Below are 27,806 nucleotides of genomic sequence, written 5' to 3'. Positions count from 1 at the left end.
TTTTTTTGAAAAATTCTGAATTAAAACGTTTTGTCGAAAATTTCGAAAATTTTTAGTTTTCTTCGCGTTTCACGCCATTTGCAGCCATTTTTAATTTTTTAAAAATTTCGACAATTTTTGAAAATTTTCAAAGGGGTATCCCTTTGAGAAATTTCAATTTTTCAGAAAATTTTCGAAAAATCGAAAAACGTGGGAAATCGCCCAAAAAGCGCACAAAACTAAGAATTTTTGAAAATTTTCAACTTTTAATTTTCTTACGAATTTTCCGAAAATTTTTGGTTTTGTGCGCATTTCAGAGCGTTTGCAACGTTTTTTGATTTTTCGAAAATTTTTCAAAATTCCACGTCGCGGAACCGGTCTCTCGAGGTCTGTTTCTGATGTACTATGCCTCTGACGAATGCGGTCTCTGCCTGACTCGGGCTCTGAACGGACCAGTCTCTGTATTACACGCCTGTGACGTGCTGCCTCTGAGAAGCCCAGGTACGGCAGACAACACGTTAGGCAGTCACGGGTCTGCCGAGAAAAGACTCCTGCGGAGGCCGGTTGGTGGGAACAACGAGGCAAGAAGCAACAGGGTGAGATAGAGGCTGTTTCCGGCAGATACATCATGTGGCATTCACCGGTCTCTCTCGGACTGTTTCTGCTGTACTATTCCTCTGACGAATGCGGTCTCTGCCTGACTCGGGCTCTGAACGGACCAGTCTCTGTATTACACGCCAGTGACGTGCTGCCTCTGAGAAGCCCAGGTACGGCAGACAACACGTGAGGCAGTCACGGGTCTGCCGAGACCAGACTCCTGCGGAGGCCGGTTGGTGGGAACAACGAGACAAGAAGCAACAGGGTGAGATAGAGGCTGTCTCCGGCAGAGACATCATGTGGCATTCACCGGTCTCTCTCGGACTGTTTCTGATGTACTATGCCTCTGACGAATGCGGTCTCTGCATCACTCGGGCTCTGAACGGACCAGTGTCTGTATTACACGCCTGTGATGTGCTGCCTCTGAGAAGCCCAGGTACGGCAGACAACACGTGAGGCAGTCACGGGTCTGCCGAGACCAGACTCCTGCGGAGGCCGGTTGGTGGGAACAACGAGACAAGAAGCAACAGGGTGAGATAGAGGCTGTCTCCGGCAGACATCATGTGGCATTCACCGAGACTGGCATGCATCTCTTGAGGAGACGTTTGAAAAAAATTGAAAACTTTCAAAATTTTCGAAAAATCAAAAAATGCTGGAAAATGTCTGAAAAGCGCACAAAACCAATTTTTTTTGAAAAATTCTAAATTAAAAATTTTTGTCGAATTTTTCGAAAATTTTTAGATTTCTTCGCGTTTCACGCCTTTTGCAGCAATTTTTAATTTTTTAAAAATTTCGACAATTTTTGAAAATTTTCACAGGGGTACCCCTTTGAGAAATTTCAATTTTTCCGAAAATTTTCAAAAAATCGAAAAACGTGGGAAATCGCCCAAAAAGCGCACAAAACTAAGAATTTTTGAAAATTTTCAACTTTCAATTTTCTTTCGAATTTTCCGAAAATTTTTGGTTTTGTGCGCATTTCAGAGCGTTTGCAACGTTTTTTGATTTTTCGAAAATTTTTCAAAATTCCACCACCTCATGCGTCGCGGAACCGGTCTCTCTTTCTGTATCTGATGTACTATGCCTCTGACGAATGCGGTCTCTGCCTGACTCGGGCTCTGAACGGACCAGTCTCTGTATTACACGCCTGTGACGTGCTGCCTCTGAGAAGCCCAGGTACGGCAGACAACACGTGAGGCTGTCACGGGTCTGCCGAGACCAGACTCCTGCGGAGGCCGGTTGGTGGGAACAACGAGACAAGAAGCAACAGGGTGAGATAGAGGCTGTCTTCGGCAGAGACATCATGTTGCATTCACCGGTCTCTCTCGGACTCTTTCTGATGTACTATGCCTCTGATGAATGCGGTCTCTGCCTGACTCGGGCTCTGAACGGACCAGTCTCTGTATTACACGCCTGTGACGTGCTGCCTCTGAGAAGCCCAGGTATGGCAGACTACACGTGAGGCAGTCACGGGTCTGCCGAGACCAGACTCCTGCGGAGGCCGGTTGGTGGGAACGAGACAAGAAGGAACAGGGTGAGATAGAGGCTGTCTCCGGCAGAGACATCATGTGGCATTCAGCGAGACTGGCATGCATCTCTTGAGGGGACGTTTGAAAAAAATTGAAAATTTTCAAAAGCGCACAAAACCAAAATTTTTGAAAAATTCTGAATTCAAAATTTTTGTCGAAAATTTCGAAAATTTTTAGTTTTCTTTGCGTTTCACGCCATTTGCAGCCATTTTTAATGTTTTTAAAATTTCGACAATTTTTGAAAATTTTCAATTTTTCCGAAAATTTTCGAAAAATCGAAAAACGTGGGAAATCGCCCAAAAAGCGCACAAACTAAGAATTTTTGAAAATTTTCAACTTTTAATTTTCTTTCGAATTTTCCGAAAATGTTTGGTTTTGTGCGCATTTCAGAGCGTTTGCAACGTTTTTTGATTTTTCGAAAATTTTTCAAAATTCCACCACCTCATGCGTCGCGGAACCGGTCTCTCTCGGTCTGTTTCTGATGTACTATGCCTCTGACGAATGCGGTCTCTACCTGACTCGGGCTCTGAACGGACCAGTCTCTGTATTACACGCCTGTGTCGTGCTGCCTCTGAGAAGCCCAGGTACGGCATACAACACGTGAGGCAGTCACGGAGCTTCGGAGACCAGACACCTGCAGAGGCCGGTTGGTGCAAACTACGAGGCAAGAAGCAACTGGGTGAGATAGTCTGTCTCCGGCAGAGACAGCATGTGGCATTCATCGAGACTGGCATGCATCTCTTGATGAGACCTTTGAAAAAAATTGAAAATTTTCAAAAAATCAAAAAATGCTTGAAATTGTCTGAAAAGCGCACAAAACCAAAAATTTCTGACAAAATTTTAAGGTGAAATTTTTCAAATTTTTTTGGTTTTGTGCGCTTTTTGAGCAATTTCTAGCATTTTTGTTTTTTTTCAAAATTTTGAAATTTTTCAAATTTCCACCTCCTCAAGCGTCGCGGAACCGGTCTGTCTCGGACTGTTTCTGATGTACTCCTCTGACGAATGCGGTCTGTTCCTGACTGGGGCTCTGAACGGACCAGTCTCTGTAACACACACGGCTGACATGCTGCCTCTGAGAAGCCCAGGTAAGGCAGACAAGTGAGGCAGTCACGGAGCTGCAGAGGCCGGTTGGTGCAAACGAGGCAGGAAGCAACTGAGTGAGATAGAGACTGTGTCCGGCAGAGACAGCATGTGGCATTCATCGAGACTGCATGCATCTCTTGATGAGATCTTTGAATAAAATTGAAAATTTTCAAAATTTACGAAAAATAAAAAAATGCTGGAAATTGTCTGAAAAGCGCACAAAACCAAAACATTTTAAGGTGAAATTTTTCAAATTTTTTGGATGTGTTCTTTTTGGGCACTTTCTAGAATTTTTTATTTTTTGAAAATTTTGAAATTTTTCAAAATTCCACCACCTCATGCGTCGCGGAACCGGTTTCTCTCGGACTCTTTCTGATGTACAATGCCTCTGACGAATGCGGTCCGTGCCTCAGTCGGGCTCTGAACGGACAGTCTGTATCGCACGGCTGACATGCTGCCTCTGAGAAGCCGAGGTACGGCAGACAAGCGAGGCAGTCACGGAGCTGCAGAGACCAGACACCTGCAGAGGCCGGTTGGTGCAAACTACGAGGCAGGAAGCAACTGGATGAGGTAGAGTCTGTCTCCGGCAGACAGCATGTGGCATTCAATGAGACTGGCATGCATCTCCTGAGGAGACCTTTGAAAAAAATTGAAAATATTCAAAATTTACGAAAATAAAAAAATGCTGGAAATTGTCAGAAAAGCGCAGAAAATCAAAAATTTCTGAAAAATGTTAGGTTGAAATTTTTCAAATTGTTTTGTTTTTGTGCGATTTTTGGGCAATTTCTAGCATTTTTGATTTTTTGAAAATTTTGGGATAAGTGACTTCTCAAGACTTGGGACTAGTGACTTTTCAAGACTTGGGAAAAGTGTCTTCTCAAGACTTGGGACATGCGACTTCTCAAGATTTGGGACAAGTACTTCTCAAGACTTGGAAATAAGTGACTCCTCAAAACTTGGGACAACCGACTTCTCAAGACTTGGGACAAGTGACTTCTCAAGATTTGGGGCAAGTGACATCTCAAGACTTGGGACAAGTAACTTCTCAAGACTTGGGTCAAGTGACTTCTCAAGACTTGGGACATGCGACTTCTCAAGATTGGGACAAGTGACTTCTCAAGACTTGGGACATGCGATTTCTCAAGACTTGAGACAAGTGATTTCTCAACACATGGGACAAGTGACTTCTCAAGACTTGGGACAAGTGACTTCTTAAGACTTGGGATATGCGAGTTTTCAAGACTTGGGATAAGTGACTTCTCAAAACGTCGGACAAGAGACTTCTCAAGACTTGGGACAAGTGTCTACTCAAGACTTGGGACAAGTGACTTCTCAAGACTTGGGACAAGTGACTTCTCAAGACTTATGACAAGCGACTTCTGAAGACTTGGGACAAGTGTCTTCTCAAGACTTGGGACAACAGACTTCTCAAGACTTGGGACAAGTGGCTTCTCAAGACTTGGGACACGCGACTTCTCAAGACTTGGGATAAGTGACATCTCAAGACTTGGGACAAGTGACTTCTCAAGACTTGGGACAAGAGACTTCTCAAGACTTGGGACAAGTAACTTCTCAAGACTTGGGTCAAGTGACTTCTCAAGACTTGGGACATGCGACTTCTCAAGATTGGGACAAGTGACTTCTCAAGACTTGGGACATGCGATTTCTCAAGACTTGAGACAAGTGATTTCTCAACACTTGGGACAAGTGACTTCTCAAGACTTGGGACAAGTGACTTCTCAAGACTTTAGATAAGTGACATCTCAAGACTTGGGACAAGAGACTTCTCAAGACTTGGGACAAGTGACTTTTCAAGACTTGTGACAAGCGATTTCTCAAGACTTGGGACAATTTTGATGAAAATTTTCTCCAGGACCGGTCTTTGCACGACCCGATCACTTCCGCTCCCTTTCTCTGAGGGATGCGAACGGCACGATACGTTCTTATCCCGGCCAGGGCCGTCTGTGCACTACGCGGTCACTGCCGCTCCCTTTCTCTGTCGGACGAGGTGTCTGCCAGACTCGCTCTCTGCAGGATACGTTCTCTGTATCACCCGACATCGAAAGATATGGTTCGGCAGAGACCAGGTGAGGCACAGACCGAGACAAGCAGAGAAGCGTGAGAGACAGAGTAAGGCGAAGACGTGGTGAGTGACAGAAAATGGGAAGCAGATATCGTGTGAGGCAGAGACCGAGTCAAGCATGTACAGGCTGATGCACATACCGTATCAAGCAGAGACCGGTGAGGCACAGGCCGAGTCACGCAGAGAACTTGTTAACCAGAGACGGAGTCAAGTGGAGACCTGGTGAATCACACCGCGTAAAGAAGATACCGGTAGAGACTCAGACTGAGTACGGCTGAGACTGTGTGAATTAGACAGTAGCAGATTCGGGGTTCGGCAGTCTAGTTCTGATACGGATGGGTTAGGTCAAATTTGGAAAAAAAAATTCAAATTTTTCGAAAAGTCAAAAACGCTGCAAATCTTCAGAGAGGCGCACAAGTTGAAAATTTTCAAAAATTTTCAGTTTTGTGCACTTTTGGGTGATTTCCTACGTTTTCTGATTATCAGAAAATTTTGGAAAAATTAGAAAACAAAAAATTTTCGAAATATTTTTAATTTTTTTTAAGTTTCAATTTTTCAAAAATTTCCAGACTTGTGCAATTATTTGTACGATTTGCATTTCTTGGTTTGTAGAATTTATTTTCAAAAATTTCTCTTCCCCATCTGTACCAGAATTGATCTCTGTCAGACCCGGTCTGTACCACACCTGGTCACTGCCACTTGGTCTCTTCCTCACCCGGTCTATGCTTCACCTGGTCTTTGCAGAGATTGATGAATAATTTTTAAAATTCGAAAGTTCCACCAGACACCTGCACCGGCCGAGGCCAGGTTTGTTTCAAACACTCAGCTTTTATTAATTGTAGAACTGTAACTGCTCGCATCTGTCTACATGTTCTGTGTGTTTGGAAGAAAAAATTGAACACATTCAAATAAGAAATCTCATGGAAACAAATAACAGATACATAAGCTTTTCACATGCCAGATAAAAACAACAATCTGTTATGCTTATATTTGGAAAACAAGACAATGAACAATAGCAATGAATAATTATGTAACAAATCCCCTTTCATATGACATAAGTATGGTATTTAAAAATAACCATAAACAATAATATCCAACATGTAACAACACACAAGGTGATGCGTTACCCTAGAACCAAACAAATTTGTGACTAGCATTCTAATATTTGTTTGTAGATATCTTACAAGAGACGGTACTTGTCAAAATTAAATTGTCACATAGTAAACTTCTTTACGGTAAGTGACTATGAAAATTGTATTTTATCATTATAAAACGTTCTTGAATTAATGATAACTTCTGTTCCAAGTGAGATTTGTTTTAATAACTAGTGAAACCAAAAAAACAAATTAGGAAAAACATACAATCAATCATGTTGCAAGCCACATGTTACAGTAAAGATTTCATGGTGCTTTTAAACTTAGGTTTCTTACGCATGGCCACTTGGTGTTAACACGGAGTGTCAGCAATGTGACACAGACCATTCTTTTAAATGGTGCATTCACAGGAGACTTCAACAAAGATTTGTTCATGCAGCTGGGTCTTTAGTGTGTCTGGTCTTGCCACAAAACCATGATACAGGAAGTGGCATGGTACATAGCAGACCACTGTTTTAAATTAACACAATCACAAAAGACACTTTTTGTCATCACTTGGCATCCACTGAAAACTCACCAATATGGAATCAACTAGTATGGAAAACTTCACTTCAGAAATTGAAGCCAAAATGGTCCTGTGGAATATGGCTACTAAACAATACAGCAACAAAATTTTAAATTGCAGTGCTTAGGTAGAAGTGATATAAAAATTTGATATAATTTTCAAAGAGAAAATGACTGTTAAACAACATCAATCAGTTTACTTTGTTTCGTGCATTTTACATTCTACACATTTATTACTCATTCTCTGCACAAAGCAAACTAAATAAAAAAAGCATATAAGGCTCATCAGTCCAGTCTGCCTGTCTGCATGATTCAATTCAAGAACCGCTGACTGGATTTAATATGGACTTTATGTCCCTGGCATAGGCTCTAAGATGGTACTTGTTCATTGGCTGGGGCAAAGCCCCCTTGGTGGGGTGGAGAAACAAAAAGTGACGGAGGTGCCAGTATCATGGTTGTGTAATCGCAATAAAAGTCCTAGTGACAAATGAAGTGAGTGATTCAGTTAAGAATATTGGTCACCTAATCCACATAAGTAAAATGCATGTTAATGAAACAAACAGTTTGCATTACGTATGAAATTTTAGTCAACAGTTCATTAAAGATACAAAGAATAGCTTTTTCGACCATGTACAACTGCAATTTCTTTCAAATGTCACTTTTATCAACATCAGTGAATGCAGAAAGATATCAAAAATTTGTGACCTTTTTCCTATGTGGCATTACAGGTGAAGTTAAGTGCAGATACAGTGAAGGACTTGAAATATATCTTCCATTTGCTTAGGTTTAAAGATGCATACTGTATTACACCATGATTCTTCAGAACATTAGGCATTTTATATTTCTGTTGGAATTTGAAATTTGAACTTTATCTCATTTCACCTGATGAAGAGAAGGTACATATTGTAGTTTATATCTAAGCTGGTGTCAGCCGGGCCAAAGGGTCAACAAGGCTGATTATAGCTGCCACTGATGACACAACACCAAGGAGACCAACAGCCCCTGGACTAAGTCGCATGTAGCCCAACGCAGTCAATGGAATCATCAGATCACAGCCATTCTTCACTGTGTCAACAACAACATCCTTGTGGTCTTGAACGAACGTGACTGCTCGCAAACTGAGTGGAAGCGTCTTACGATTAATACCAGCTGCCAAACATGTATGACGTAGAACCTCGCCTGGTGGCACGCCCAATCGATGACCTTCACGCTCAAGGATGAAACATATTTCATAGACATCACGAACCAGATTCATCGTGATTGAATACAGCCAGTATTTGTTGGCTACTTTACCCCACTTTTCACTATTAACATTTATCAAGCCAGTTCGACCAATCCATAGAATATGGTCAGCCAGAAGGAACAGCGCATTGGCTATCTTGGATAACGTACATGTTATCCGCACTGTCACATCTGGATAGTGAATGGATGAAAATGCACCATACAGCATGTCCAGGAATCTACCCAGACGCAACACTGCAAAATGCACAAAGAAACTAACGCTGAAACTCACAATCATAAAACAGCTACAATTACCTGAGATATCTAAACATGAATTATAATATGTGAAATCATCAAAGAATAACCTAACTTTGTGTAGTCTGAGTAGCTTACTAACTCCAAGGTTTTTATTTCTGCAGTTGAACAGTTATTCAGCTGATTCTATCACAGAATTCAATACTATCACCAATATTGTTTTCAATTGCTCTCTATCCTAAGTCCATTCAATCCACATCACACTTTTACAACTCTTCTCCACTCCACAGATTTCATTTAATATGCTCAAAACACCAAGCAACCAATGTTAAGCCTTCCTCCAATGGCCCCCTATCTATCATTGTCAAACTGAAATCCAAACAAACAGAATATGGCTGTCTTCTGGGTTGTAGCACCATATAGTATGGTAGAAGTTTACCAGCATTTCAACGGTTCTTGATGCCTCCATCATTGCCCTGATGATGGAGGCAGAAACGACCTTTTAAACATTGGTAAACTTCTTGCACACTAAATGTTGCCGCAATCCAGAAGACAGCCATCTTCATACTCACCATCGCGGGAACCTCGAGTCCTACTTAACCAGATATTTCGTGCAGATGGCATTTTAAAATCTATAAAATGTCTTCATTTTGTTATTACTGATTGTAGGAAATGAACAGAACAAAGTTGGAGTGACTTCTAATGGCATGATCATACCAAGTTTCACAAAAATACATTAATTCATTTAAAAGTTATCCTGATGAGAGAGCTGAATACATGGTATATGATAGGGTGGCCACACATGCTACGGCTTACCAGAAGGTTTGCGTCTCTGAAGGCTTGCCTTCTAGCAAACCGGAGCGTGTGTGTTGAATTTGGCCGGAAACCGAGCCTCCAATAAATCTGCAGTTGCTTGATTTTTTTGCCTCGAGGTTTACTGGATGTTTACAAGTCGTAACGTGTGTGGACATAGATGAGGGTAAAGGCAAGGCTTGTAGCATTTAGTCATCTCAACCAGCCACCGAGAACTTCAAATCCTCGTAGTTTAACTAAGCTTAACAGTTCCAAATACATGTCCTCATCCATTCGCAGGTAGTTATGCCAGTCCGTCGACTCTAATCGAATTTCATTCAACAAATTTATGTGAGAATGTTTTGATCCATCTAACCAACTTCTGACCCACTTAGAACGTTTCAGCTTTCTTTTATTTTTCAACATTAAAGTAACAGCAAGACCGATTAAGGTTCCATGACAAAACCGCACATGAAAATTGCACACAGGAAGAAGCTCACTGTCATAAATGCTCACATGAAAATTACTCACACGGAAAAATGATCACAAGGACAAATGCACACATTGATAAATGCTCACATGTACGAATGCTCACCCATAAGCCTATCTTCCCACATAAAACAAAGTGGGCTAAAAATAGAGTAAATTGAACATCTCATGGACACAGTTCACGAATCATTGGATTAAAACATATAAGGGTCGTTCTCAAATGATTGGAACTCACCTTGAATACAGACTGACAGATGATTACAGATGTATAATCACACTTCAGCACTGAGGTCAATACAGCATTATCATCCTTCTAGAAATTTCCTGATGGATGCAGCAAACAGCTTTTAGGGACAGTATGCACAGACATCATTCTGCAAGTTGCCATTATTACAAAATCAGCAGTCACACAGTGGCTCACATGTCTCTGTCAGAAAATCCAGCAACAGTACAAACAATTTGCAGGGCAGTGTCCACAAAAGACTGATTTGCTGCTGCATCAGGAAGTTACCAGAAAGATGGAAATGATGCACTGACCTCAACAAGGAGTATCTTAAGTGTGATTATGGAGCTGTCAGCCTATATTCCAAGTCAAGTCCAGTAATTTGTGAAGGGCAATCATGCATAACTAACATGTCTGTTTCTTTCTTGCATATAATTCTAGAAAAAGTTAGAATTATGCCAGCATACACAGCATATGTCAGTGTGGAGAATTATGAATATGTCGCGCATTAATAATACAATTAAATTAGAAAATACATTTATGTATACACATATGTAAACTTACATTTCCTAAATGAACTAAAGGTGTATTCCAGACTCTTGAGTCTGTCTATAGACTGTCTGCTGTGCTGCTTCTGCTGCATGTAATGCCATGCTGCTTTGCTTGCATACTGTAACAATCTGGATTAACAACAATCAAATTAAACACCAGCACAGACAGGTTTTTATGATGTCTTTAAAATAAAGTGGTCATTTACATACATCACATGTGTTCAACTTTTAAACCTGGCACTTGGCTGATCTTGGAGTAAATGTGATTCAGTTTTTTCTGTTGTGCTACTGAAGAAATGTTTCTTGCTTTACTATTATTTACATCCTAACTAACTAACTAGATGGCTTACCAAACCCGAAGGTTCATCACCGAATTAACCAAAGCCCTCCACCGGACCCTGTCCTGGGCCAACAAAAACAAACTGTGGCAATACATTTCATCCTGTTATGGGCTGAAGAGAAGAAAATATATATTCATTGTATTGTAATGCTGTTCAAAATATATTCATATCACATACTGCACATAAAACCGGAATTTCTGGTACAATCCAAACGGTGAGATTCGTAGTACTTAGTGATTGACCTACACATTTTAAAAATAGCAACATACCTTCTTCTTAATTATTTCTTGCAGTATCTGTCACTGTTTAAATTAACCACTACAATCCATGCACATTTGTAAACGTCAGAAAATTAATTTGTGAAATATCAAGACTGTTTATCTCTATTGTAATTGGATTCTAGCTTTTAGTAAATGCGTAACTTCAATTTTGTATAACTCTAATTCGGTATTTATAAAATTTTGCTTCATCATCAAGACGTCACGTCTGTACTCACCGGGCAATCTTGTCTCTTCCAGCAGTTTGACTATTCAATTTTACTATTACATCCATCATCGTAACAGAATAAAAACATAATAAAATTATAAAAGTGCTTGTTATTAAAATATCCACGGTTGAAAATTGTCTTTTACAGTTGCCGGACGAAATAAATCCTTACAGTCCCTTCTTGTAAACACCACCACACTCACACCCATAAATTGTGACCAGAAATCACAGATAATAAAGTTGAAATTTATAACCATTTGTATTCTGTGGCAGAAAGAGTTCGTGGGTTGTGTTCGACCAAGGTCTATTTGTCAAATATTTCTTTTTTGTGAAACACACATCTGTTTCATACTTCTGCGGTTTAGTAATTTTTCAGAAGCGCCCACAGATTACATATTATACTCTGAACAACTGCTCTCAATGAGATTAAATGTGAGGTTAAGTGCGTGTGTGCAAAATTTAATGCAGGATTAGATGTACATCTGCACAGAGAGAATTTTTTATCTTACTGCATTTATATATTAAACCGGCATGAAGGGTACGTTGAGCAGTAGTCCAGTTTCCGTGTATGAAAATGTTACGAAAGAACAATTTTTACATTTTATTCACCCCAAACGTGAACCAGCATTGCTTCGAGGTGTAGACATTGGAGAATGCACATCCAAGTGGACAAGTGAATACATATGTGAGAAAGTGGGCGTTGTGGACGTAAAAGTCCACGTCAGTTCCAGCCCACAGATGAACTTCATAAACAAAAACTTTCTTTATAAAACATTGCCCTTTGATGAACTAGTAAAAAGGGCATCAACTCCAGGATGTGCAAAAAAAAATCATTTTCTTGTTCCTGGTGAATTCTATTATTTACGATCAGTAGGATTTGACAGGAGAGGTAGGGACACTGCAGATATCAAGAAGCAGTTTCCAAATCTTGCTGGCGACATTAGAATTCCAGACTTTTTTGATGAAAACTGTTTCTTCTCAAGTGTATTTCGTATTGGTTCTCCTGGAGTTCAGCTGTGGACCCATTATGATGTGATGGATAATTTATTAATTCAAGTTCAAGGTCGGAAAAGGATGGCATTGTTCAGTCCCAGTGATGCTCTGAACATGTATCTTATAGGGGACAAATCACAGGTGTTAGACATTGATAATCCTGATTGTCAGCTTTATCCAAAATTTATTTTGAGTCAAAGATATGAATGTATAATGGAACCTGGTGACATCATATTCATCCCTGCTTTGTGGTTCCATAATGCTTTGGCACTGGACTTTGGTGTTGCTGTAAATGTTTTCTGGAAAAATTTGAAGTGTGACCTGTATGACAAGAATGATCCATATGGGAACAAGGATCTTATTCCAGCCAACAGGGTAATTTCAATAAGATTTTACTGTTATGTGCAGCAGTTTTGACTTTTACTCCTTATTAATTGGCAAACAGCATAGCCACATAGTAGTGTGATCCAGTGCATGGATGATAAAGGTTAAGATTACAGACACAAGCTATTTGAAGTTACATACATACTGTACTCTACTTCCCTATGGCTTATAAACCAGCAAAGTTCAATACTAACCATATAGTCAAATTAACTGTAAACTAAACAATCTAGACCACCGACATTATAGGAAACAGTACTATTTAATAAAACATTCATTTACTGCTGTTCAGTAACACAAGCCAAATGAAAACCAGTTCAAAGTTTTGATAATCGAAACAGTAAACGTTTCTTTTATTTCAGGCCATCCAGATTGTTGAGAATGCAACAAAACTTCTAGACACACTTCCACATGATTACAAAGACTTCTATATTAAAAGAATGATTTCAATTCTAGAAACAAAAATACTAAAATCCAATGAGGAAGGACAGTTTTAAATTACAGAAGGTCTACATCATGTTCTGTTGTATCAGCTGAATACGTATCTCTTACAAATCCACTCCGTTCCTGTTCATATTCTGCTCCTACAGCACTTGAAAGCAATGCTTGTACATTACGTTCTTCTCTGGATCCAAATATGTAGCCATTGGCTTTGTCAATGGCATTCTTAAGTCGCAAGAGGCACTGTTGATCTTGGACATTTAGTGGTATGAAGGTTACTAAACTATAATCCTCCACAAGTGATACCAGCGCTGTGTTTAGTTTTTTGTACCTTCATGACAAAATAATACAATGAAATCAGTCATTGCAATATCTGCACCAAGTCTTATTGATGCTAAAATACTAAAGTGATTGACACAAATCAAGATGGATGGCTCAGAGAGAGAGATATCCATAAGTGGGGTCTGTTTCAAGCTTTAAGTAACTGAGTACTTTATATATAAAGTCTCTGAAACTGATGGATCATGAGGACACATGACAGTACATGCAACAAAAGCATTCAAAACTTCGCCACCATTGTTCACTTACAGTAATGTTTCTCACCTGCGAGTAATGGGATTCTCATCGAGAGATTCTAGCAGATATCCAAGGTCAAGTACTTCTGTATAGAAATCAATTCCAAACTGCATCTTGTCCCCATACTGAAGTACAAGGTCTATCTTGGACAATACATTGATATGTGGCAGCTCCATTTGCAGCATTGTAGACAGTGACAGCAATAATGCAGAGATGAATTTACCTACATACCAATATAAAACAGGGCTCATAACACAAAGCCAAAGCACATGCATTAATATTGGAAGGACATAATTCTGAATATTCTACTCCTGATAGTTCAGGGCATGTCAGGTTTAAACAAAAATTAAAAGTGAATTTAGAAAATCTGTTGCAAAAATTATAACATTTAAAGATAAAGGAACAAACACAACAATGACATTATTATTTAACATATTAACATAAATCAACCATTGCTAAAACCTCAAGATTACGACAACAGAATGTTATTACCATCCTTTTTTAAAAAATTGTTGGTATGGTATTAAATTTTATATAAAATACTGTTATTGGCAAATCTTTAAAAATGTATGTCTATAAATAAACTTACATATCAATTCACCTAACAAATTAACAGTACCATAATTCTTTCTAATTGTAAAAGATAGATATGCTAAATTTTCTCATGTATTTTACATAAGTGATATATGCTGTATTTCATCTATGAAAATCTGTGAAGAGTTAGAATGTTATAACCCATCTTACCAGGATCACTGCAATAATGGGCGTCCACAAGGTGTACTGAACATAAGTGGAAACCGTATTTTAAAAGGTTTGCCGTTATATTCTTCATAGAACTGTGGTGTGTGTACAGTTCCACCTAAAATTAGAAATAAACTAAAAAATAAAAAAGTAACATCATATTACAGGAAAGTTAAGGAGGCACAGAACCTCAAGATGGTATGAGTGAATTGTAGTAAAGGGTAAATGCAGACTACTTGGAACCTCTGCATGTCATTACAAAACAGTACAACACTAATATGTACATGGTATTGACACAGGATTAAAGTTCTTTAAGGAAATGTCAATTCACTTTATTTCACTGTACACACATACACATATTACAACACAAGACTTTGAACATAAATTTAAAAGGAAAATGTCTAATATGGAGACCAAAATCAGGTAAGAACAGGTCTGGATAGATTTCACACACAAAAAATAAAGAACATGGGGGCAGGGGCAAAAATAAATGAGGAGCTGTAGGAGGACAGATAAATGTAGAGGCTTGGTTAACAGACAAACTACATAAAGTGGAAACTTATTCGGAAAAAGAATATTTCTGTATTGTAGCTCTTAACACTTCAGATTGCTTTATAACTCTGAAGAGGTCAAAGCAAATGTTACTAAACAATGAATTACAGATTGCCATTCTTACATTTCTTTATCCAGTGTCTAACGTGAAAGATTAGTGCATGTGCTACAGCTGTGTCATACGTTCAATTCCTTCCAATGCTCATAAAAATGTTGGAATAAATTCAACAAATGACATAGCTCAACATGAAAGCTGATCTTACACAATGAACTACAGTTTTTAATGCCATTCTTCCCATAATACATTCTTCACATGTTAATTTTTTATGTAGTTAACAAGGGTATTAGACAGAAAATCCAGAAATTCAGTCAAATGTTTTATAAGTACCTATGACATCTGTCCTGTTCTCTCAGGTATCAGCATCCAATGCTTGTGCCTGGCACTTGGCTGACAATACTGTGTTTAGTGACAGAAGATACTGTGAAACACTTCAGATAATTCTGTTAAACACACTGCTTCTACACTGTTCCTGACATTTGTTCTTTCTTTCATGAGACAATGGGCATGAAGATTAAACTGTACAATTTCAGATAAGTAATTTGATTTGGTCTATATCTGATTTAATAATTTTTTAATACGAGGTGCGATCGGAAAGTTTCAAGACTGTGTCAACAGAGGGCGAACCGGATGTAGTACGAGCTTCTGCCGCTAGGGGGTGCGGCCTACATTCATAGTGAATCAGTGTGCCAGCCGGCATCATCGAATTAGCATTTGTTTCTTAGTTACGGGCGTTTTGGTAGTGCATTACACCGACCCTCCTGCGATTTTGGAATGGCGGATTTTCATGAACAAATCAAATTTTGCCAAAGACTCGCCAAAACGGCTATGGAAACCTATGAAATGCAAAAGCAAGCATTTGGGGAGTCCGCAATGGGTCGTGCACAAACTTTTGTGTGGCATTCACGTTTTAAAAATGGCCGAACCTCTGTCGATGATGACGAGCGTTCTGGACGACCATCTTCGAGCACAACGCCCGAAAATGTTACAAAGATTCGGCAGGCCATTCACAAAGATCGACGTCGTACCATCAACGACTTGTGCGACATTGTTGGGATAGGCTATGGGACATGTCAGCTGATTCTAAAGGAAGAACTCCACATGTGAAGCATCATGACAACGCGCCAGCGCACACCGCCCTCAAAGTTCGGCAGTTTTTGGCCTCAAACACCACGGCCGTCATCCCGCACCCTCCTTATTCGCCAGATTTAGCTCCGTGTGACTTCTTCCTCTTCCCAAAGATGAAAATTCAGCTAAAGGGAAGGAGCTTTGAGACGATAGAAGAGATTCAGGCAGAATCGCAGATGGTGCTTGAGAGGCTGACAAAGAAAGATTTCCAGGGATGCTTCCAGGCTTGGCAGCGGCGCTGGGATCGTTGTGTTCACTCCCAGGGGAACTACTTCGAGGGTGATGGATGAATTTAATATCTGAGATAAGTGTACGGGTTTTTATAGGCGCAGTCTGGAAACTTTCCGATCGCACCTCGTATCTCTATGTATTATAAAGGTTTTGACTGTAGTTTCATTATGTGTATAAGAACTGAATACCAAAATGAACCACTCAATGAAATAATTACCTGTCCAGGGCAATCAAACAGGAAGTAATGGCCCTTGTAATTAGATAGTTGTTGCAGCAACCAGTTCATGTTCTTTTCAAGGAATTCAATGCAGAACAACAGCCCTCCATTTGGCCCAAGTGTTAAAGAATTCATAGCATCCTCTAGTTTTATCAGTTGAGAAATATCTACAGCTGCCTTGTAAATCAGTGTATCATTTGCCGGATCTGTAAAGTATCAGTGATTAAATTAACTGGACAATTAGCAGCATGAGGGTAATGTAAGTCAAACCTCATAAAGAGTGCCACAGTGTACACCACCAATACTGGTATTAATGTGGGGAAGGCAGTAAACAAACTTTTTCTTCGGTCAGAACATCTCCAACAGCAACAAGTGAAGGCTTTACCCCATGAAAGAGAGAAATAATTGGAAACATTTTGCACTTGGATATTGTTCTTTGTAGGCACGCACATTTTTCTCACAAACATTTAACACTGCCCCATGTCAAATACAACTGCATGTGATTATACAGCATGCACCTCCAGCTGCATGGTAATCAACTTCCTTACTATGACGAGCCTGGCAATGGCATTTAAACTAAGTATGTTTACATACTGTATGTTAATTACAGATAACATTTTCATTACCAAAGAGTCCACTATCCTACCAAACAGGAAACAGTGTGAAGAAGAGTGGTTCTCTATAGGAATTATTGGAATGCTAGAAATTTGCATCAGGATTAAAAAAAGTATATATTAAATTAAGAAAATAATTTATAAAAACAGTAGCAGTAATTAATTTTCTCACCAACATTGACAATTGCCACTTTCCTGCCAATGCTTTCAAGGAACTTGCTCACTGCATGACAGTATGTTGTCTTGCCACTTCCGGGCGGCCCTATGATAAGCTGTCCAAAGCTGTTCATCATTCCTGAAAATTTTACCACTCATGATGTTACATTTCCACACTGAAAAAGATACTACTCCATACACTCCAAATCATAAAAACAATTTTATTACCGTGCTTCACCACGTCTTATTCTGAAGAATTATTTCTTTTATAGCTTTCAATGTCTGTACGCTGCAGTCCTTCAAACAGATGGAGTATAATGCTGGTTTGGTCATCTGAGTTTGTTCTGTCAAGTAGCGAACAGCCAGGTGAAATGCTGTGTTTTCCTGACCAAGAATTGTTCTGCAATACACAGATAATAAAAACTGAAACCAGAAGCAGTTGCCACTGCTCATGCAAAGTTGCACTGAATGTTACAGATTGCAGATCTGGATGTCAAGTGTGCTGAATGTAGTTTTGATCAACACGTAATATTCCAGGAATGTACCAGCACACATTGCAAGGAGTGATTACACAAATGACCCACTACATATACAGCATTGAAAATTGAAAACAGAATAATACTGGAACAAAGCATGTTAGAGAATAAACTTGGGTTCAAACACACTACACAATTTTTTATCCTACATTACAAAGACAAACTATATCTTACCTAACTTGATACACTTCACTGCAACCGTTGTTATTGTGTGCTGTTTCTTTGCATATAGAAATAAGTGATCCAAATTTCTTATATTGCGTCAATATAATGAAGAGTCGATCCCTGTTATAGAATAAAATGTTATATGCAATTTATCATATGTCAAATTCAATAAAATAATGTGTAAAAAAGTTTTTCAAAAACTTGGTAATTACATTTACTTTACTTTTTGCTGTACAAAGTAACATTCACAAGTAATATATATATATATAGATTATAATTTTGTTTGAACTTTATTTAACAATGATTCAGTAACTGACTAAAAAGCTCTGAACAATACGATTAATTAATAAATAATTGGAAAAACATGAAAAACCTTTTCCAGGATAGCTGTCCTTTGGAACAATATCTGAACCCAGGATCTTCCAAATATAACTCACCTGTACTCATTTAAAACTATGTCTGTCTCAGTGCCATCAATTTTGACACCAATAACTCTGGATTTTATAGTGGACTGAGAATTTTCATCTGCATGGCATGAAGACATTTCAGTTTTTCATAAAGTCACAACTGCAAAAACAAATTTTTAATTGTCAGTAATCCTGTTCTCTAAACTTAAAACATGTGACATCAGTGCTACTCATGGATGGCTGCTGTGCTTAGAATTGCAACCTTGAGATGTTTATGGGAAAATCTTTTCCAGCACGATTAATTACTCATTAAATTTAGAAGATGTTAAACTTGCACTCACGAACAGCCCATATATTTCCAAATATTTTAGGAAAACTACACCACAGTGATTACCAACAACACTATGGCGCATGACATATCAAGCCGAGATTATTTTTTTTCCCACGGACTACCAACACATTCACACAGAGCAAAAAGGAAGCAAGGTCACGCCACACGAATATTAATGGAGTTTAAATTATAAAGAACACAGTTACAATCAAACACTAATACCTAAACTTTCATTTTACTACCGTAACATCTTACCATCCTGCATGATTTATAATTTACATCTCACCACAGATAATTCCGACCATAGCTAACGTACGAGCTCACTTCTTCACAAAGATATGATACCAAAGATGCTAGACCGTTGGTTTCTCGTTTTTGTCAGACACTGAAAAGCACAGACTTTAGATAAGCAACGGACGTATACTTTCAATTCCTGTCACTGAATACCAATGGAAGAAACTCAGAAAACAAACAGTAGGGGGCAAGGGCAGAGGCTTGTGATGGTAAAGTAGTTTACGGGATCGGCAGGTAGAAAACATTTTTATTTTTGTGTGAGAAAATTCTTATTTGTTTCTTTGTGTTGATGAGTAGGTGGGTGTGTAATGACCGTTGTTATAATTACAGTTTCATTATACATACAGCTTTACTACATTGCATGCATCCATAAGTTAGATGACAACAGGATGTGGAATTGGTCATAATAAAGACAATTCATACGATTTCACATTATTAGTGGTTTGTTACAAATACATCCACCTATTACATGCAGATAAATTTCATTACCCATTTATATATGAAGACAAGAAAACTTTGATGAACATTGTGACTAATTTGTGAACATTAGAAATTGATTAACATTGTGAAAGGAGTATGCAGTTAAGGATATTTTTAATGTTACCTTAAATTATGCCATTTTATTTAGAAGACTTGATGGTAAACTGTTGAAAATTTGAAGATCGCTGGTTATTGCACCGTGCATCCCTCAGAAATGAGAGGTTGGAACTTCATCCATGAAGTTGATTCTAATTCCTTGTGTTGATACTGTGTACAGCAGAATTGGTTTGAAAATGCTCTTGGTTGTTTACAATGAATTTCATTAATGAGAATATGTATTGTTGTGGAAGAGTAAATATCTCTGATCTCTTGAATTAACTTCTGCACCAACCATTAATCTAAGTTTTTTTGGTTAAGTTAATATATTTTGGCTGTTTGATGAATTAAACCCCAAAATTATTCCATACTTTATTGTGGAGGGAAAATAGGCAAAGTAAAGTGATTAAAGTCTTTGTTACTGACATGCAGCTTTAGTTAGGTATCAGCTTATCAGTATGATTTGTCCAATTTAGGTTATAAGTTTGCAGACCTAGGAATTTTGTAGTTGCTGACTCATGTATATACTTTGCATTATTTCCATTACCTTGAGCACACTATGGTGAGTTGTTATAAATGTTATTGTATTTATGTTATCTAGATTTAGGACCAGCTTATTAGCAGTAAATCATTAACTCATATGATGTTGCACACACTTGATCAAAGTTTTTGCTAGAAATTATGACACTTTTGTCATCAACTAATATTATGGATTATTTTAATGTACTTATTTTTGGAAGACGGTAATTTATGTATATGAGAAGCAAGGGTCCTACAATTGACCCCTCAGGGGCTCCATGTTTTATTGCTCCCCAGTTTGAGAAAATGTGATGTGAAGAAACTAATTTGAAATTGGTTTATCTTTTTCAGGTTTTTATTGGTGTCAGAAAGTGACTAAGTGTCAGGAATGAATAAGTATTTGCAACTTGCAAATGTTGGAACAAACTATGCAATTAGAATGAACAGATTAAGCAGACGAATATTTGGCGAGGTGGTTCGTAACACTAATTCAAAGTCTATGAAAGTGGTGAAGTTGTTCAGTGAAAATCCCATATATCAGCAACCCTATATGGTGGATTATTATCCACGACATGTTGAAACTCATAAATTGATGATGAGGTTACGAGACTATGGGCTCTTCAGAGATGAGCATCAGGATTTTAAAGAAGAAATGACAAGACTTAGAGCATTAAGGGGCAAGGTAAAACCAGTAAGAGGAGAAGGAAAGAGAGCAATGTTAAAAAGTAAGGAGTGAGATGATGAAGATCTTGCTCTTTTAGTTATAGTAACAGAGATTATAGTGTTTATTACTTAATATAAAATAAAGGTCCTTTTTTAGAAGAAACTGTATACTCAACAAACTATATTTACTTTCCAAAGTCTTTTCCTAAACACTTGAAGTGGTCCAGAAATGGTGGAGATGTTAATTCTTAAATATCTTGTACATGAAGTACAGATGAACATCTTGTTTCCGTGGCAAGCCTCAGTAAATTGGGAGATACTGTCACCATGCAGTATTTAATCTTCCAATTTCTTTACATAATTGGTAATTTACATTTTACCTGTCATATTTCTGGAAACATAGTTTCTTCCTATAAAATATGTTCAGATAAATACACATTTAAATTTTTGAAAACTCACAGTGTAAGGTTTTCTGCATCAAATCTTAAATAAAGCTCTACAGTTCCCTGCAATTTGATTCTTGGAATGTTTTCTTGTTAGAGAATATTTGTGTGCACTGCTGAGCCATATCTTGTATCACCTGCATGACATCTTGTCATTGACTAGTCAGAAAGCAACATTTTAAACACTGAATATTCATTGTTCATCGTGACTGCGACATTACAGTTCTTCTTTTACATTCACAAACATAGGTTCTAAATCTGATTCGTCGATATCATCCTTGGGCTGCTTCTCTTCACTCTTCCCCTTCTTCTTCTTCTTTTTCTGAGCCTTTGGTTTTATTTCCTCCGGTAACATTGATGGGAATCTCTCATCAAGACATTTATCACTTTCTCCCTTCAGAGCTTTATCTGAACACAGGAACTGTTTAAGTGAAATTTTTCCCTGGTGAGTGAAATACCAGTCTTCTATGGCCATTTCATTTTCTTCTAGCAGTGACTCACACTGCAACAAAAAAGAACCCAATTGCATACAAAATGTGATAAAACATATGTAAGGGGGGATGTATGTTATGTGAATTATCACTTCCTTCAAATGTTGCCATGGCAATAGAGAAATTCAATATACAGCATCCCAGAAGATAGTCATCTTCATACTCAATGTAGATGAATCCAAACACTGTCAAAAAGAGCTAAAAAACTCGTTTCTTAGAATCGACAGTTGCGCAAACCATCCCAGATCAAGAACTGATTACTGCCAACTTAAAAGAGACTGCATAAAAATCTGACATCAAAGTTAACTGTAACTGACTGAAATTTACCAAGTGCTATTTTATATATAAAAACATGGCTATGCGTTTTAAAACAACTACGGATTGATAAAACATTACCTGAGTCTTCATGTTCGTTATTTCAGCTGAGGGTCTGTCCCATAATTCATATGGAATCCCCAAGTCTACCTTCACACCTTTATCCCTAAAAATACATATGTGACATAAGTAACACAAGAAAACAATACATAAAGTTTATTCATAATCAACAATGAGGAACATGCAAGTGTAATGATGTATCATGTTCTGAAATGCTGATAAACATCTACCAGACAGTATGATGCTACAACACAGAAGACAAGCCATCTTCATACTCACTACTGTGAGAATCTAAAGTCCTATATTTTTAGACTCTTTTATCATTTGTTGCCATGTCACTATCCATTCCCTACCTTGCAATTAGGCTGGTGTGAAAAATTAAAATCAGTCTTACATGTGTATGCTGTTTTATGATATTAATAAGAAAGTTATTAAAAATTAGTAGTCATAAACTGAGGCAATAACAGAGTGAATGTTGTCAGAACTGTTATGCTATGCATACATTTCCTTACTTGTTTTACTTACACTAATCCATGAAGTGTTCTAAACGTCTGGCTCATGCCTTTATCAAATCTTGTACTATCTTCACGTTCTTTATGAATGTTGTACTGTAATACTCTCTCACAAAGGCCATCTAAAGATTCGACAAGACGTAACTCACTGGGGAAAAAAACATTCTACTTTCAGTGGATTTTTACTGTATAGTAGTCCACATAAACATCTTGCCTTTTAATATGTGGCACAAATGTAGTCCACCTTGACACTGAACTGGAGGGAATTCATTTTCAGAGTAATTATTTTGTCATGCAACATTTATCAATAAGACATGTCATTTTAAGTGGTAAGAAATAAATAAGTTAAGAACAGTACTATTTTATAAAGTTGAAGCATTACCAACTTTGTTACAAAAGTGAATCTTAGACAATTAAAACAAAAGAAATAAATCAAAGATAATCAACAGAGATGGGACACTTAAAAATGGTTAAAGATACTGTAAAATATGAAAAGTTGCTAACCCACTTCAGTTTTAATTTAGACTGGAAATCACTTCTCTTTATGAAATTAACTACATTTTCTTTTCGTAAGTATTCTGAAGCGCATGGATGTCACCATGTCATTCATAATTCCTTGTTCTTAAGAGCTATTATGTGCACACTGTATACTTTTACTATCTGAAGCATGCATAACAGGAACTGCTTCATTACACTACTTTCGCCATCCTGATACTTACGATTTCTGATACTTGGTCTTCCGCTTCGGTTTAACATCATCTACTGAATAGCCAAGTTCCAAAACTTCATGCGTTTTCCCCGTTTCATCTAATCTTGATTCCAATTCTGTTGCTAAGATTTTACAAACTGTAACATAAAATGAACATAACCAAATACTAAAACGTCGACCAGAACAGCATTTTGCCGTTCACCACACTAAAAAGCCTTTTGTTATCATCTCACATACAACTCCAAGAAATTATTTAATTGAATTATGTATTAAAAATTACAACTAATCTACCTTCGCATTTATTTGCATATTTTACGCCTTCTTCTTCTTCCTTGCCACTATAACAAACATGGCTTATAAATAAAACAAACAAAATCACTTTGAAAAACATCCTTAAATATTGAATACAAAACCCGCACTTCTCTAATAACAGCCTCTTCCTCTCTGATAACGAATCTTCATTGTCTCATTACAATACATTCACTCACACCAACTCCGGTTCAAGCACCGGAACACGCAACCATCTTGCGCAGGTACCGATAGTGCAGTGTTACCAAGCAAATTTTCCGCGAATTTAAAGATAAAATTATATGATCTTGTAAATTTAAGTGAAGCTTGGTGGATGTATGTTATTTGTTGAGTACGAAGCAGCATTATGTTGCAGAAACAGATAAGATCACGAAGTGAATAAACGTTAGAGAGAAATCTACGGGGCTTGGTCTCATACTGCAACATGCAGATGCAGATATACTTGTACACCCAGATTTCGTCATGGGCGGATCACAATATTTTTACTGATCACTGTTCGGATGACGTCGCAAATTGACTGTCTCAATAATTTTCAATATAAAACGGGTTTGGTTACGCAAAGCTGTACGCATCTTCAGTATGCATCCCCACAAAAAAGGAAAAACCAAAATTTGAACCTATGCTGACATACCATCCCAATATACATAATGTATGAACTACCTGCTCATTTTGAACTTCGGTATATGATGTTAGTACTTTGTAAACTTCATGCTCCATCTAACCCTGCTCCAGGTTTTGGAGAGACTAGTATCCATTGGGTGGGCCATAATGATCTTTGGGGCATGGCATGAAAGATAAAATTCCTGTCCATCCCATCTTTTATGTTAAATGTGGGACCTCCAAGGATTCCCTCCATCACTAACCACAGATACTTTATGTGCACTTTTATTGCTATTTTTATTTCTCACCTGAGATGGCCTTGTCACTGGTTTACTTTTCTTCATATTTAGATGTATGAATGCTAATCAGTTGATGAAATATGAGGGCATACAGGTCTTCAACATCCACAGTCTGACTTAAATTCTGGAGTTAATGGAATAGTTCTACATACAGGTCCTAGCCCAACACCAATTTTTTAGTCAATTTACTCATTTCTAACTCTTTTTTTAACCTCTATCAATGTGCATTATGGTATATGCCCAGTCCAATTGGTTGTGTGCTTCAGAAACATTCAGCTAAACCATCAAACCTAGAGTTTAAAGTCCAGTTAACAGTCACATAATACAAGTGTTTAAATACCTTATTGTCATTATGATAAAGGTTAAGTTGGGGATAATGTCATAACAATGATAGCAAAAATCAAGTAAATTCTGCAAGTGTCCATTATCAAACACTATTACCTTTTATTTTCTTCATTACCGATTCCTATAAAACTCGTGTTTTAACATCTCACTCGAAAACATTTTTGAATTCATATTATAAATTAAATATTTCTCCTATCAGTAAACGGTTATATTTATACACATCTCATAGGAGACATAACTTCAATATACACTACTTTTTCCCAACTGTATTATAGAATGCCCCTATTTGGAACTTTATACAAAGAAAGACACTTATTATAAAAAAAATATACATAAATTTAAAGGCCAGTTCCAGAATTAAACTGCTCAAAAATGTGGCAAAATAAAGTAGCACCATTATCACATGCTACTTATCAACAGGTGGCATAATTAGTTCATTGCTGCTTCACAACGTTCCAATTTTATTCACTTGATTACAGACACAATGCCTTAAACAGGTTAATATAGGGTACCAACAACTTGAGAACAATTTTAACTACATACTAAATATTGAACTTTTTCCATAACACAAAAATTAATTAATTTATATATAATGAAGATTAACAATTACTATTAAATAAATTTTTCATGACCTGCAGTATATAAATATGTTCCACATTCTGCACAACAAACTAACTGAACAACAAATGAAGTCTAATTATCCAAAACTAATCAGAACTGGTTAGTGCTGTTTTACAGTCTTCTCACGCAGACTGTCGGTATCACTCTGGTCCACCTCTCTGAAAAAATGTGCATGAATAAGTAAACAAAAACACATGATATCAGCTTTAAAATAACTTACCCCATTCCAAACACAAGTAATTTAATGTCAATGTTCTACATCATGCATTCTCAAGAAAACTGTACTATCAGCTTACATACATTAATATAGGCAATTTCCTTTTCATCAATTGGCTGTCTGCGATACCGGAGTGGGAGTTGATAGTCTTCAATTACAGGTCTTGAAGCAATGTTGGTCTTCTTTCCTGCCCCAGCTGATCCTGTGGCATGTTGTGGTGTTGGGGTCACAGTGCCTTCTGAGCCTACAACCAACGCATAATTCCACTTAAGAATATATCAGACACCTTTCTTAAGGAACTATTACAAGAAATATTTTACAATATTTCCCACACTCAAAGGGTGAAATTAACTCCCACTTTTCAAGAAATAATATTGCATTACATTCCTTGGAACAAGGATGTCCATCTGATATACCAGTTTCTGAAAAGACATTTTGTATGGATCATGTGATACGTAAGCCTGCATTAGAGAAAAATCCTTATCAAAGTGCAAAACAAATAGTAGACTTCTAGAGACCAAAATGAATCCATCTAGCACTGGAGTCCATGCCATACAGTGAACAATATTACCTATCAAAGAACACTGAAGTTATGGTACAGGATGTATGTGAATTTCATAGCAATTATTTGGTATTATATTAACATGCAAATTCTGTTCCTGAAGTAACGTTTGTGTGTATGCTATTCTGTGTCTTTAAAAAATGTTGTATGTGCTCTGAAATTAGTATAACCTTTTCCAGCTCTGAGAATATTCTTGACAGAAGTGCACAGATAGCACAGCACTTCCCCCCCCCCCCACACACAATTATTTGTGTATGATGGCTAAAATATGCACATGTGTATGTGTCAGAAAGGCAGCCTCTTGACAAGCCTCAATAGAATTATGTAGATTACTCCTCCCTTTCTAATCTTACCTTCTGAAAATCTTTGTACTACGTTCCTGTTTTATTTCATAAAATTAAACTTCCCCAATTGCACACAAAATATTCATGAATTAAATGCAAGCTTTTTATGTTTCAAAATGCAAATCTTACCTGCAACTAAGCGACCTCCTTTCCTGAATTTTATCATTGGTACATGTGGTCTGATAACCTATGGATTAAAAGCAAAATTAATAATCAGAAAAAATCACCTTTGTGCCTGCTCAGGTTGTTAAGCTGTAGTTGAAGATGAAATATAAAGTTAAAATATTGGTGAGTTATGCTGTCAATATGGATTATACGTGGTTTAATACAGCAAAGTTTACAAAACACAGAACTTGAAATCAACCAATATTGTTCTCTATCAGTAAGATACAAAGTGTGGACACATCACTTGAAGAAAAAATAATAACTATGACAATCACACAATGAGGTGGTTTTCATTAAATTTTGTTACCCATACGAATATTAAATAAAGATGGTGACATATATTAGTACACTTGGGGGGCGGGGGCTCAGAATGAAGAAACCATTCAGGATACCACGTACATATAAATACTAAAGTATGTTAAACTGTCTCGGAAAAATTTGTCGTAAAAATGCGACCTGTACTTAGCTGGTCTGGAACAGAGTCCTGGAGTATAATAGTCGTTACTCAAGCCATATTGTTACAGATAGGTTAAAATAGATTCTACTGCGACTATTGACTCTATTCTCACAAGAAAAAGAAAACTAAATGAATACGTTAGTTTCTGTGAAATATTATGAGGCAGGTAAATTGAAATCTAAAAAGGCCTTATTACAAAGCATTCTGAATTTTTGCGGACGACTTCCCTGTCCATTGAATCAAACCAATTTCCATTACTGTTGTTTGCATATACTTACTTGCCATGATCTTGCAACAGAAATACCAGCCATTTATAACACTTATAAGTAAGAAATCATTTGACTGAATGGAATTTAAACGCAATCTCCTCTATTATCCGCACATAAATTTTATGCTTTCAGTCTTAAATACTTTACTACAACATTTTCATCTCTTCATCTGTGCTGTGATCCAAAGATTAAGGTTTATATTTATCTTTGAGCAAAGAGATTTTC

General features: G+C 37.5%; 7 protein-coding genes across 15 annotated transcripts; 2 read left to right on the top strand and 5 right to left on the bottom strand.

Moving 5' to 3' along the window:
• Window positions 1-6,171: 6,171 nt before the first annotated feature.
• On the bottom strand, window positions 6,172-11,528 carry Pex11ab (peroxisomal biogenesis factor 11ab). Of its 3 annotated transcripts, XM_022069487.2 has the most exons (4): window positions 11,295-11,528; window positions 10,808-10,909; window positions 10,471-10,586; window positions 6,172-8,402 (listed from the first exon to the last, which is right to left on the bottom strand). In XM_022069487.2, the coding sequence occupies exons 3-4, from the start codon at window positions 10,547-10,549 to the stop codon at window positions 7,843-7,845; spliced, it is 639 nt and encodes a 212-aa protein (XP_021925179.2). In that variant the 5' UTR covers window positions 10,550-10,586; window positions 10,808-10,909; window positions 11,295-11,528; the 3' UTR covers window positions 6,172-7,842. The 3 variants fall into 3 exon arrangements, with proteins under 3 accessions (XP_021925179.2, XP_021925178.2, XP_021925180.2); XM_022069486.2 differs by lacking the exon at window positions 10,808-10,909; XM_022069488.2 differs by lacking the exons at window positions 10,808-10,909; window positions 11,295-11,528 and adding an exon at window positions 11,068-11,270.
• Window positions 11,529-11,533: 5 nt separating this feature from the next.
• On the top strand, window positions 11,534-14,736 carry LOC110832463 (tRNA wybutosine-synthesizing protein 5). The gene is made up of 2 exons (XM_022069482.2): window positions 11,534-12,652; window positions 13,021-14,736. Exons 1-2 carry the CDS (start codon window positions 11,816-11,818, stop codon window positions 13,153-13,155), a joined length of 972 nt encoding a protein of 323 aa, XP_021925174.2. The 5' UTR covers window positions 11,534-11,815; the 3' UTR covers window positions 13,156-14,736.
• On the bottom strand, window positions 12,979-19,201 carry LOC110832464 (GPN-loop GTPase 2). Of its 5 annotated transcripts, none has more exons than XM_022069483.2 (9): window positions 19,067-19,201; window positions 18,511-18,640; window positions 18,083-18,193; window positions 17,601-17,772; window positions 17,389-17,511; window positions 16,603-16,808; window positions 14,420-14,534; window positions 13,703-13,898; window positions 12,979-13,430 (listed from the first exon to the last, which is right to left on the bottom strand). In XM_022069483.2, the coding sequence occupies exons 5-9, from the start codon at window positions 17,507-17,509 to the stop codon at window positions 13,157-13,159; spliced, it is 912 nt and encodes a 303-aa protein (XP_021925175.1). In that variant the 5' UTR covers window positions 17,510-17,511; window positions 17,601-17,772; window positions 18,083-18,193; window positions 18,511-18,640; window positions 19,067-19,201; the 3' UTR covers window positions 12,979-13,156. The 5 variants fall into 5 exon arrangements, with proteins under 5 accessions (XP_021925175.1, XP_021925176.1, XP_021925177.1 ...); XM_022069484.2 differs by having other exon boundaries at window positions 19,034-19,131; XM_022069485.2 differs by lacking the exon at window positions 19,067-19,201 and adding an exon at window positions 18,822-18,931.
• On the bottom strand, window positions 17,607-18,617 carry LOC147874593 (proteasome assembly chaperone 3-like). Its single transcript, XM_087343823.1, has 3 exons — window positions 18,511-18,617; window positions 18,083-18,193; window positions 17,607-17,772 (listed from the first exon to the last, which is right to left on the bottom strand). Exons 1-3 carry the CDS (start codon window positions 18,615-18,617, stop codon window positions 17,607-17,609), a joined length of 384 nt encoding a protein of 127 aa, XP_087199949.1.
• mRpS33 (mitochondrial ribosomal protein S33) lies at window positions 19,188-21,026 on the top strand. 3 transcript variants are annotated; one of them, XM_087344149.1, is made up of 2 exons: window positions 19,188-19,339; window positions 20,552-21,026. In XM_087344149.1, the coding sequence occupies exon 2, from the start codon at window positions 20,589-20,591 to the stop codon at window positions 20,934-20,936; it is 348 nt and encodes a 115-aa protein (XP_087200275.1). In that variant the 5' UTR covers window positions 19,188-19,339; window positions 20,552-20,588; the 3' UTR covers window positions 20,937-21,026. The 3 variants fall into 3 exon arrangements, with proteins under 3 accessions (XP_087200275.1, XP_087200276.1, XP_087200277.1); XM_087344150.1 differs by lacking the exon at window positions 19,188-19,339 and adding an exon at window positions 19,398-19,806; XM_087344151.1 differs by lacking the exon at window positions 19,188-19,339 and adding an exon at window positions 19,891-20,243.
• Window positions 21,027-21,180: 154 nt separating this feature from the next.
• On the bottom strand, window positions 21,181-23,947 carry CNPYb (FGF signaling regulator protein canopy b). The gene is made up of 5 exons (XM_022069489.2): window positions 23,685-23,947; window positions 23,404-23,530; window positions 22,698-22,832; window positions 22,194-22,278; window positions 21,181-21,808 (listed from the first exon to the last, which is right to left on the bottom strand). The coding sequence occupies exons 1-5, from the start codon at window positions 23,782-23,784 to the stop codon at window positions 21,524-21,526; spliced, it is 732 nt and encodes a 243-aa protein (XP_021925181.1). The 5' UTR covers window positions 23,785-23,947; the 3' UTR covers window positions 21,181-21,523.
• A 1,059-nt stretch (window positions 23,948-25,006) lies between these two features.
• LOC110832467 (alpha-ketoglutarate dehydrogenase component 4) lies at window positions 25,007-27,764 on the bottom strand. The gene is made up of 4 exons (XM_022069490.2): window positions 27,591-27,764; window positions 26,820-26,877; window positions 25,868-26,028; window positions 25,007-25,725 (listed from the first exon to the last, which is right to left on the bottom strand). The coding sequence occupies exons 1-4, from the start codon at window positions 27,621-27,623 to the stop codon at window positions 25,708-25,710; spliced, it is 270 nt and encodes an 89-aa protein (XP_021925182.1). The 5' UTR covers window positions 27,624-27,764; the 3' UTR covers window positions 25,007-25,707.
• Window positions 27,765-27,806: the final 42 nt, after the last annotated feature.

This window comes from Zootermopsis nevadensis, unplaced genomic scaffold (assembly GCF_977971745.1).
Source record: "Zootermopsis nevadensis isolate Lab colony 2312 unplaced genomic scaffold, Znev_1.0 Znev_ptg000007l, whole genome shotgun sequence".
Classification (NCBI taxonomy): domain Eukaryota; kingdom Metazoa; phylum Arthropoda; class Insecta; order Blattodea; family Termopsidae; genus Zootermopsis; species Zootermopsis nevadensis.
This window is presented reverse-complemented; position numbering and strand designations above follow the sequence as displayed.

Coding starts and splice junctions, on each gene's coding strand:
- Pex11ab (XM_022069486.2), bottom strand. CDS start 11,353: ATGATGGATGTAATAGTAAAATTGAATAGTCAAACTGCTGGAAGAGAC. Junction 10,587..11,294: donor GGAAGAGACAAGATTGCCCG/GTGAGTACAGAC, acceptor TTGTTAATCCAG/ATTGTTACAGTATGCAAGCA. Junction 8,403..10,470: donor CTTTAGTTCATTTAGGAAAT/GTAAGTTTACAT, acceptor TGCATTTTGCAG/TGTTGCGTCTGGGTAGATTC.
- LOC110832463 (XM_022069482.2), top strand. CDS start 11,816: ATGAAGGGTACGTTGAGCAGTAGTCCAGTTTCCGTGTATGAAAATGTT. Junction 12,653..13,020: donor ATCTTATTCCAGCCAACAGG/GTAATTTCAATA, acceptor CTTTTATTTCAG/GCCATCCAGATTGTTGAGAA.
- LOC110832464 (XM_022069483.2), bottom strand. CDS start 17,509: ATGATGAACAGCTTTGGACAGCTTATCATAGGGCCGCCCGGAAGTGGC. Junction 13,899..14,419: donor CCATTATTGCAGTGATCCTG/GTAAGATGGGTT, acceptor ATTGGTATGTAG/GTAAATTCATCTCTGCATTA. Junction 13,431..13,702: donor GAGAATCCCATTACTCGCAG/GTGAGAAACATT, acceptor TTTGTCATGAAG/GTACAAAAAACTAAACACAG.
- LOC147874593 (XM_087343823.1), bottom strand. CDS start 18,617: ATGTCTTCATGCCATGCAGATGAAAATTCTCAGTCCACTATAAAATCC. Junction 18,194..18,510: donor ATAGTTTTAAATGAGTACAG/GTGAGTTATATT, acceptor ATTCTATAACAG/GGATCGACTCTTCATTATAT. Junction 17,773..18,082: donor AGTGAAGTGTATCAAGTTAG/GTAAGATATAGT, acceptor TGTGTATTGCAG/AACAATTCTTGGTCAGGAAA.
- mRpS33 (XM_087344149.1), top strand. CDS start 20,589: ATGAATAAGTATTTGCAACTTGCAAATGTTGGAACAAACTATGCAATT.
- CNPYb (XM_022069489.2), bottom strand. CDS start 23,784: ATGTTTTTCAAAGTGATTTTGTTTGTTTTATTTATAAGCCATGTTTGT. Junction 22,833..23,403: donor AAGACCAAGTATCAGAAATC/GTAAGTATCAGG, acceptor TTTTTTCCCCAG/TGAGTTACGTCTTGTCGAAT. Junction 21,809..22,193: donor TAACGAACATGAAGACTCAG/GTAATGTTTTAT, acceptor TTTTTGTTGCAG/TGTGAGTCACTGCTAGAAGA.
- LOC110832467 (XM_022069490.2), bottom strand. CDS start 27,623: ATGGCTGGTATTTCTGTTGCAAGATCATGGCAA. Junction 26,878..27,590: donor CTGTTGCAAGATCATGGCAA/GTAAGTATATGC, acceptor TTTAATCCATAG/GTTATCAGACCACATGTACC. Junction 26,029..26,819: donor AGGAGGTCGCTTAGTTGCAG/GTAAGATTTGCA, acceptor CGTTGGTTGTAG/GCTCAGAAGGCACTGTGACC.